General features: G+C 36.1%; 1 protein-coding gene across 1 annotated transcript in view; it reads right to left on the bottom strand.

The window, feature by feature from the left end:
• Positions 1-1,105: 1,105 nt before the first annotated feature.
• The window catches only part of LOC103253234 (succinate--CoA ligase [GDP-forming] subunit beta, mitochondrial), a gene marked incomplete at its 5' end in the record, with an annotated part of 31,387 nt that continues 21,434 nt past the window's right edge, over positions 1,106-11,058 (bottom strand). The window contains 2 exons of the mRNA XM_008051639.2: positions 1,106-1,281; positions 3,478-3,639. Of these exons, the coding sequence (XP_008049830.2) occupies positions 1,106-1,281; positions 3,478-3,639 (338 nt within the window). The remainder of the gene's footprint in view (positions 1,282-3,477; positions 3,640-11,058) is intronic.

Genomic DNA, 11,058 nt, shown 5'->3' with positions numbered 1-11,058 from the left:
AAAAGAGTTAGCAAAAATATAAAGTCACCAACTATCTAAGTCATAAGGAAAACAGAAAAGCATGCTACTAATAAAGGATAAAATTTTATGGATGTGAAACAAAATAGGCTATTGCCAATATTTATTGCTAATATACTTAGTAGAAAGCTTCCATATTAAGTTCAGACCATATTTCTTTTAAAAATAAAAAAACTATCGTATGATTTTCTTAGTGACAGTTCAGATTTCCTATGTCTTCAGATAATTTAGTAATCAACAAATTAGATAACCTAACAATACCGAGATAATAATTCTCAAAGTTTGACATCAAATGATTGTGTCTGGCTGAGAGAACTAAATGAAAACCATGTACATCAAACATTCAAAAAATTTCTGGTCTTTCTATGTAATAAGGATTCACCTAAAATCATATTACCATAGACAATTGAGTACCTATAGTTGAAACAAAGTACACTGGTATTTAAATTGGTTATTAAATGAACTGATGAAATATTTATTGAATGCCAAGGATGCACCTACCATGGGTGTGGCAGCAGCATTCTAGATAGCTACACTTAAGTTAAAAAGAAAAGTTGCACAAAACACAATAGAAACTATGTCATCATGTACAGTTATTTGCTACTTAGTGCCTATGTTACAAACTGTAATGGTCAGAGATGAAAATTTAAAAGCACCCAGGAGGTAGGGCCATTATTTCCCAGTGATATATGTATGATCTTGGAATCCTATAATTTTCCAAGATTACAATAATACTCTCAGCATCTTTATGAAAGGAATCTGGGCTGAGTCCCTTCTAAGGCATGTAAGCTTAGGACTAACCGCTACAGTGTAAATTAACCAAATAATGTTTCATACCAACCAACATTTCACTGTTTGGCACCACTGTATCTTTATTATTTCTTTCCACCTCCCAGGACATTGTATATAGAGCCTCCAAAATAAAAGCCTGGGGCTGTTTATAAGTCTTCGACCCAAAATGAGAGTTAAATCATCATATATTTCAATGCAATACATGGCAGCATTTGCATCTAGGACTGCAGAGTACATATGTTGACATATTAATTCTCAGTAGTGGGAACTATTCAGTTCTTGAGGATGAGAAATATTATGCAATCCCCCTAACAAAGAGAAAGGTTACCTTAGGATCAGCTGTGAGCAATTTGAATGCTTGATATACTTGAGATTCCTTCACACCACCACCAAGATCCAAGAAGTTGGCTGGTTTCCCACCGTTAAGAAAAATGATGTCACAGGTGGCCATGGCCAGTCCAGCACCATTGACTGTGAAATGCAAATGGCATACAAGACAGAATACATTTAGCAACAAGAAGGGTCCGCAAACTTTTTCTCTCCCCCATGCTGTCAAAGAACCCTGTCACTGTCAGACCAATTTCCTACCTGTTTGGAATTCCATTCAACAGGATTAGGACAAATCACAGACTTTTAGGACAAAGAATCAGAAAATGTGCATACAAAGAATGCACAAAAAATAATTGGGGATTAGGAGAAGGATTTCTTGAGAAGTTAAATCAATCTGGGACACAGAAAGAAGAGTTTAAGTGGGTAACTAAGTTGGGCTGGTAGTAAAGTAGGGACGTTTAGGATCCAGAAAACTTAAGTTTAAGAGAATTAGAAAGGAGAGAACAGGCTATGAGAAGTTGCTAACGTCTATGAATTACATTCTTTTTACTATCCTTTAAGAGACTGGAGTAAAGAATGAAAATCTCTTAACATTTTGCTTGCTGAGAATATACTCTTTTGAATGTGGCATCTCTTTGAGATTGAACCACAGGGGTCTCAACTTCGATAGGATTTCATACAGCTTAGTATAGTCTTGAATGTTCATATAATATAATACTATCTGAATAAACTAAGAAAACAAATGAATAAATGACAGCACCAAAAACAATATTCCTATTCCCTTTTCCGCTTTCAAATTAAAATAAACAATGTCCACTAGCAATGCAATCATTAAAACTAGAACCAAAATGTGCCAACATCTTAAGAGTCTTTCTTAAGAAACCAAGCAAAGAGTTTTGACATCAAAATTTTTGTTTTCTAGAATTAAGTTTTATTGATCAATTGCACTTCTTTGCTTTTTAGATATAATTAATGAAATTAGTTTTATCAATTAATGAAGTTAATTACTTTTCTCAGGTTAGTAGGAAAAAAAATCTCCCAAACAAATCTTTCATGCTAAAGTACCCTTCACTTTTCTGACCCTTGAATTCCTCAGAAAATTCTATAAACTGTGACTAACTGAATTAAGTTTGGGGCAATTAAAGGAAAAATGGTTGATATAGTCTTAAAACAATTTGAAGTGTGATAAGTTGTAGCTTTTAAGGTTGCCACTTGGTCAAACAATACACATTCCTACAGATGCTGCAAAGAATCTGTATTTAATTTGTTCTAAACACACCATTATGTCTTTCCCCTTTCTAAATGCCTACAAATATTGAGAGGGTATTAGCTTATCAGGATCACAACCATTTGAGTGATCTGTTATATTACAGTTATTGTCCCAATACAAAGAGGGAGCTTTTGATATCACTTGTAATTGGGTATCATTTTCTATTGTATTGAACAGATAAGGTCTCTTCAGCTCTGAATATAATGATACTGTTGGTTTAATGAGCTACAAATCTTTTTTATTTTAATTCCATTAAGATTAAAACCTCAGTTTCCAGTGCAATGAATTGATAGAACCAGAAACATAGTCTAGTGCAATTAAGCCAAAAGCATATAAATCTCTGCACTATAAGCTGTGAACAATAACAGAAACTGTATTGCCTCTATAGACTCATTCTTATCTCAGTCGAATAAGCCATTTTCACAAATTTAGATAAGTATGATGAAATCAATTGTTTTATTAATAAACTGGCATAATGGGTTATTTTGTCATTTGTTTATCACAGAAGCAGAACTTTAGTATAATGATTAAAGTATACGTCTTCTTTTACTCCCTCTGAAAAAGAAATTGTTTTAAAACCAAATTTCAGAATAGTTCTTAGCACGTTAACACTGACTTGAGTAGCAAAGGTTCTGATTTATTACTAAGCAAAGTTTAACTGAGATGTTTAAAATCAATTGTCTCAGGGCAATTTTACCTACCACAGACATTTGGAAATGTCTGGAAGCTTTTATTTTAATTTATTTATGCCTGTTTATTTTCATTTAGAGGCCAAAATACTGCTAAATTAATTATAATACACAAGACAACCCCTACAGCAAATATTTATTCTACCCCAAATCTCAACAGTGCAAGAGCTTAGAAACTCTGCTTTCAACCAGTGACCACTGAACAAAATGAACTTTGAGAACTCTGGATTGTTTCCTAAGGTTTTTTTGGCTATAAAAGAAAAAATCCCACCAAAAACTCATGTTTACTTGCTACTGGTAAATAACATTTCAGAAGTCAAGAGTTCCTAAATTCTGTAAAAATCTGCAAAGCATTCTTTTGACGGAACTGCTTCTTACCAAAGCAGGCAATGTTTCCATCCAGTCCTATGTATTTTAGATCATATCTGGCAGCTTCATTTTCAATGGGCTCATTCTCTGATCTGTCATCCATAGCAAATATGTCCTTTTGTCGGAATTCTGCGTTGTCATCAAAGTTTATCTTGGCATCAAAACAGACAACTAAATAAAGAAAAAAGGAACATATCTGAATATCTCTTGAGGATCTATAATTAAGTTCTCCAGGCTGGTGGGCCTAGGAGAAAGAAGAACAACATGCTGACAATTTTCCTCATGCTACAGGCAGGAAAGGATGCTGTGGCTTTCTTGACCTTTAAACCTCAGAGCTACAAACATAAGCATGACTTGGTCCCTGTTCTTAAGGGGCTTGCGTTCTAGTAAAGAGCATAGTAATTTGCATGTGTTGATCTCTGTTCAAGAAAACAACAACAAAAATTGCCATCACCCATTAAACGCTACAGACTGGCATAACTACACACAGCTTTGATTCATATTTTTATTATATTTCTTGTTTTTAGTATTTAACCGCTAATTATCACTCTTCCCTTCTATGCAAAGAGAGACTAGACAATATACTAATCCTTTTATCTTTCTTTGTCCTTCTTCTGACATTGCAAAATGAAATTTTTATTGACTCAATATACTGTCTAGTATTTCCAAAAGATTTAGTGAAAAGAATGCTGGACCAGAATCACTCAATTTTTATTTGATCCTTAAATAACTCTGTAACCTTTTTTTAACTTTAAAATTTTTTTAAAACATAAAAATCACATACAGTTGACTCTTGAATGACACAAGTTTACATTGTGGACTCCACTTATATAATGATTTTTATTCTCTGAATGTGAAATCCATGTATACCGAGGGCTGACTTTCTGCATACATGGTTCCATCCAGGAAATGAGTATGTGTAAATTTTGGTATATGCAAGGGTCCTGGAACCAATCCACCACATATACCAAGGAACAACTGCAAGTCAACAGCATGATTTTATATATATATATATCATGACATGATTACCATAGTGAAGCAAATTAACATGTTGATCTCACATCATTTTTGTTTTTTGTTTGTGTATATGTGTGAGAGCAGTTAAAAAGTACTCTTTTAGCAGTTTCCAATATATATTACTAACTCTGTAACCTTGATTAAAATAACCTAGCTCCTCTCTATTGACATTCTTGCTTAGGTGTCTCCTAGAACTAGGACCATGCCTTAATTTGTCCTGGACAATCTTATGAGTCTTCTGATTTGAGTTATAAAACACTAAGATATCCAGACTGTCAGTTACAATGTCAGGATGCCAGTCATTATCAGCACTATTGACTCCAACCTTTGATGCTGGTAGAAATCTCAATCTCATATTGGCCAAGAGCCCCGGACACAGCAAAACTCATTTAATGATAGGGATAGAACACAGAGCACTTTTGTGGATTTACAGATCCTCTACACATACAGATAGACTGCAGCAAGAATGGTGCATTATTGGTATCTGGGTTCTGACCCCTTTTAGTATCTCCCTTAGAGTATAAATCAGCCCTCTGTGATGCTATGCCATCATAACATTCTTTTACTTAACTTAGGATACTGATGGACAGAATTCTTTAACCAAGAACCTATAGATACTGCCCATTCTCCTTTGGCATTGCCAACAGGCACCTGACTCTTGAAAGGGAAACAAGCACCCTGACATTTCTCACTCAAGGGAAAGCAATGGCCATAGTCTACTAATTCCACCTGCTTCCCATGGAAAGAAAAAAATGCTGCATATGGCATCCTGGGTAATAGACCCTAGGTAGAAGGCCTTTGCCAAGGGGCTCTCTACCACAATATTAAAGCAATTAGATACAAATCTGTGTAGAACTGCCACATTAACATCTACGAACACTTGTCATAAATATAAATCCAGACCACAAATTAAAGCAGCAATAAGTGACAAGACAGAATCTTACATGAAAGTTAATGTCTGTTTGAATCCTTAGTTTTGCCACAAAATGCCTAACCACTTTGCCCACACATTGTGAACACAGAGTGAATGAGTAATTACTTTCCAGAATATTGAAATCTTAATGATGGAATCCTACAATTACCAAAGGAATTGGCCAATGTTCTCTGCTTGCTACAGTGGCATTTTCTCAGCAGTTAATGACCGGTATAATAATCAATAGAAAAGCAACTTCATTCTTGGCTTTCCACTGGGTTTATAAATACATTCTAATTAATTTATTAGTAATTTCAGCTCCTCCATTACTCATTGGCTAGTCTACTTGTAACTGACACCTTCAAAATGAATAGGCAAAGGCTATCAAATTGACTTCCTAAGTGAAGAGTTTCAAATAAAAGAATTCTTGGTCGAGATCAATAAACCAGTAAATCAAAACAGCTCCCAGATGACCTTTGCTCCTTACACAGACTACAATTACAGGCTGCTTCAGTGAGAGCATAATTAATGGATATGTATGCAAAGTTCAGAAGGCAGTCCCCACTAAATGCTTGCAAAGCCAGATTTTCAAAGGATGCTTTCCTGTGGTGTGATGTTCTCTCAAGGGGACCACCATGGCAGAACTTTACAGTTAACCCAGAGATTCAAGATGGTGACTGTGAGATGAAAGGGGTATGTATCTACGATGGCCCCTTGCCACCTCTTCCCTCTCTACAGTCAAAACTATATAATTTAATTGGACTAATATATGGATGTCCAAGAACTTTGGGAAGTTTAAAACTCTACCTAAATATGAAGTAAGAGGACTTAGGAATTAAGAAAGGGGATCCTAAATCATATTGCTGCTCCTAAGGCTCAAGTACTTTTTTGGTGAGATAGGGATGGAGGACATTAAGGAGGTAGGGATACTCTCTGTAAGACATATATAGTTGCTAAGTATTTTAAAAGTAGGCCAGGTGCAGTCACTCAAGTCTGTAATCCCAGCACTTTGGGAGGCTGAGGTGAGGGGACTGCCTGAGCCCATGGGTTCAAGAACAACCTGGGCAAATTGGCGAGACTTCATCTCTACTATAAAACAAAAAAATTAGCTGGGCGTGATAGTGCATGCCTATAGTTCCAGCTACTGGGAAGGCTGAGGCAGAAGGATAGTTGGAGCCCAGCAAGTTGACGCTGGGATGGCCAAGAGCATGCCACTCCAGTCTGCAACTGGAGTTGAGAGTGAGACTACAATCCCCCCTCCCCCGAAAAAAGTAGTCTGTTATATTGTGATTTATAGCAAGAAATGCCAGTTCCTGGCATAGTGCTCCTAAAACCCTGGTAATTACCTGAGCAATAGGGGTGCTAAAATAGTTTTTTGTTCTAATATTTGGCCTTTGACCCTGATTCATGATACAGAGCTCCTAATTCTTTGGAATTTCCTGGGACACAGAAAGCATTTTTTGCTCTAATACGACAACTCTTGGTGGGTTCCTGGATGGGGCTGGTCGCCAGAAAGACCAAATTATGCTTAGAATTTTTAGCTCCACTCCTCATTTTTCAGAGTGGATAATGGATCACTACTACATGATGAAGCTTCCATAGTAGGAGTGTAGTAGGAGAAAACTGTTATATTTTTCTTCTGTTATACATAGTTCCAAACAAAGAAAGTGCTTTCCTGCCTTACTATCTACAATACTGTATCATCTAAATACTTTTCCTGGAACTTGACCAATTACTGTAGACTCTGGCATCAACAATATCTGGGAACAAATTACAACTGTGGCACTTGCTAGCCAGTTAGCCCTGGGCACACTCTTAAGCCCAGTGGCCTTCTCTACACAATGGGGATCAGAGAATGTTCTATTGTATGGTGTTGGTGGGAGGGGAGTCTGCAGGGAAAACACTCAACCTCCCAGACAGCAGCCCCTCACTGTTTGTAGATTCCCCGCTATCTTCCTACATGCATGTGCTTTTTAACGCTTAGGGTTTCCCATTATGGCAGCCCAGAATATAGAACTCTCCTCTTTTCCTACTGCTGAAAGTTACCTGTACTTACTTTGACCCACTGCTTTATAATCCCAGATGTCTATTTAAGAGCAAATGTCTATTGAAGTATCCACAGGTTAACTGGGGTTGTCAATAAAATGTTGTTTTCTGAATACATAAGAATTTTCCCAAAGGAAGGATTTTAATGGTTGGAGCATTTGGAGCATCATAACTGATAGAAATGAAGATTTTTGGCTAAAGAATGAGGGTGAAACAGAGGCCTTTGGTGACCTTCAAGTCACATCATGCCTTCGCATAAGGCCAAGGTGGCTAAAGATTGGTACAAAACAGCCCCAAATGATAATCTAAGCTGAGAATGGCAAACTATGGCCCTCAAAGCAGCCCACCATCTGGTTTTGTCAATATAGATTGGAAGACAGTCACCCCATCATGTTTACATATTGCTCATGGCTGCCATTCCAAGACAACAGCAAAGGTAAATAGCTACATAGAGACTGAATGGCCTGCAAACCCCCAAATATTTACTAACTGGCCTTTCACAGCAAAGGTTTTGCCAATCCCCACTATGTCACAAATCTCAACACATTTGCATCCTGTTTTAACCAACTGATAGGTATAAGAACCACAGGTATATTTTTTATAGTAAAGGAAACACCTAGAAAAAGTACATTATACTAACATTAAAAAAGAAAAAAACAAACAAAAACCTGCAGCTACACAAAAGGAGTAGATGAATCCCTGAACACTGCCTGACTCTTATACACTTATTGTCCCTTCTACATGTACTTCCAGATCTGATGGGTTAAAAATGAATTGATGTCTTTGTCAATAGCAGGGCAATAAAAATAAACTTGTTTGCTCAAACCTTAGCTTTCTTATTTAATAAAACAACAAACAACTATGATAAAATGTATTTTTGGAGGCACTGAGCTTGGTCCAGACATTAAGATTTTCAATGTCATTTTAATGAAACCTCAGTTCTATAGAAAACGCATCATGAACAAAGGCCATTCTATGCATAAAGTAGGTGAAAAAAACCCTACCTATTAGTATTTATAAAACAATTTTCACCATCAAAAGCACATTGTTACATGCTTGATAGATTATACAAATGAATTTTCCTTCTGAACAAATATCAAAGAAAGCTGTGGCACTTATATGCATAGGGTGTTTTGTTGTTTTGTTTGGTGGTGTGAGGTTCTGTGAGCTGCTAATTCAACAATCTTAACAGAGAACAAGACTGGCAGTTAGAGGCCTCTGACCCTAGAGTTTTACCAGAAGAATGTGCCACAGAATTAAACAAAAGAAAAATACATTTCAGAGGGGAGACTTACACATAAAAGAAACATAAAAACAGCAGGAAATAAGACTGTCATAATTAGTTTGAAAAATAATCTGTCTTTAAGCAATGTACTGTGTTTGATTTGTGATAAATAACCATAATGTGCTATTGAAATACATCTTGCCAAAAATGGCCCTAAAATGCTGATACTTTCAAATTAGTCCCACTTTCCATTAAATATTGATGTTCTGAGAGTTGTATACTTTTTTGAACTTTTTTTAGTTGCTGTGAAAAGAGAAAATAGATATGGAGCGAGCAGAGGGTGGGGGAGGTAAAAAAAACTGAAAATGCTCTTGAAAATAGAGTCTTGTGTATAAAGACAGAAACAGAGAAACACCCACCAACAACATGGGTACTTGGTAACAAGAAGCAACAGGGTAGTTATTTAGGGAAATCAAACTGAAGAAAGAAAGGAATTCGGTATTCTAGCTAACTCTGGATCATCCAGCCTTAAATCTCAAGGAATCTTAGCCAGATAGTCACTGCTTCAAATTGGATCTCACTCTGTTAGCTCAATGACTGGATTTGGGCTCCAACTGATAAAGATGCCTTAAAGCAGTAATTAATCTCTAGACTGTAGACATACTATGTGAAATCATTCTCTCTTGTCAGGGACTCTCCTGTGCATTACAGTTTGTTTAGCATCCCTATCCTATCCCCACCATGTGCCAGTAGAACTGCCTTCAAGTTGTGATGGCAAAAAAATATCCCCAGACATGGCCAAATGTCCCTTGGGGACAAAATGCCCACCCTCCCCACTGTACCACTTGCTTTAAAGATACTTTAGAAAGAAGTCTATGTGAAGACAAAGCTGGCTGAAGATGGGACGAAATATGACATAAAATTTCACAGTTGCTAGCAAAATGAATGGGTGAATGAATAGGTGAGTAGATAAATAATAAGACGTTGCTTCTTACATGGCCACATGATTGACGAATAAACTGGCAACACAGTTGGGCAATAAAAAAAATACAGTCAACTTATCTTTGACTATTTAAGTAACAGTTCACTTTTGTTTCCATAAAGTTGGGCCATTCTGGTAGGCGTGTTTTGGACACAGCAAACCTTCTTCCAATAGAAAACTGTATCTCTCCTATTTCATGTTATTCCTGCTCAGTGATTGGCAGAGGCACAAACTTGTGACTTAGGAAGGGCCAATCAGAATGGTCTAAAGGGATTTCTGTGGTTGCTGGAGGAGAGTGATAAGCACTGGGAGCCATCTTTGCTGCCAGCTGCAGAAAGTCTGTGAGGAAGAAGCCAATTCAGAGGCAAGCAGAGCGAGAGAACCAGAGAATTCCTGATTCTCTTCTGGCCTTAAGCCAGTTCATACCTTAGAATTCCTTGTTATACAAGGAAAATAACTTCCCCTAGGGTCTTTTTAACAATAACTAAGCCGATGGGGATGTTTGTCACTAGCAACCATTATAATCCTAGCTAACACTAAACTCTGTTATAGTTAGAAGTATCAAATTATATATTTTTAATTGGATTATTAACCTCATTGGACAAAATGATTCTTGGACTGCAGTTCATTCTCCATGTCTAAAACCCCATGGGTGACTTAGCAGTATAGATGTTATCAAGACTCTTGATCTTCATTCGACCAACCAGACATCATCTGTTATGCAAATAAATGACCAATAATCTGAATGTTTTAAAAACATTCCTCAATGAGTAACGGAAGGTCAAAGAAACTCTCCTACAAAGAGGTGGTATAATAAATAGGGAAAAATGTCTGATGTGATGCTGAGCTCCTTAAACTAAATGTAAATAAAATTACTCCTTAAAATAAAATTTAAATAAAAATTACTAAATGTTCAGTGTTAAAGTTTTAATGTGGAATGGTTCTGTTATTATTGATCTAAACAGAAATAACTTAAATATTCAGATTATAAATATTAAGATTATCAATGCTTCTAAGATATAAATGACTGCTTTTACAGCTCCTAAATAAAGGACTGCTTTAGGGGATTGTGATAACAATAAAGATCAATTTGTACATTTGGTCATTAATCACCATTTCCTAATTGGGTTTAATTTGACTACTGTTCATTAGAGTTATAAACCAACACACACTCATTTAATTGTGATTATTATTCAATAGCTGAACTTTTATGGTACAATGAACAAATTAATAAAGATAATTTTTTTGCTCTTAAAAATATCACATAAGACTTATGTTTTAATGAACTGTATATAAAGGTTTTATGATTATTCCTTCAGCAAAACTCAAGAATTTTCCTTTATATTTATAATTAAAAAGCAAACTTCAGACTTCATGAGATTTTGTAAGCAACTTCTAAGAAAAGGT

The sequence above is a fragment of the Carlito syrichta genome, unplaced genomic scaffold, assembly GCF_000164805.1.
Source record: "Carlito syrichta isolate Samal-C Ts95f unplaced genomic scaffold, Tarsius_syrichta-2.0.1 Scaffold213071, whole genome shotgun sequence".
In the NCBI taxonomy this organism is placed as follows: domain Eukaryota; kingdom Metazoa; phylum Chordata; class Mammalia; order Primates; family Tarsiidae; genus Carlito; species Carlito syrichta.
This window is presented reverse-complemented; position numbering and strand designations above follow the sequence as displayed.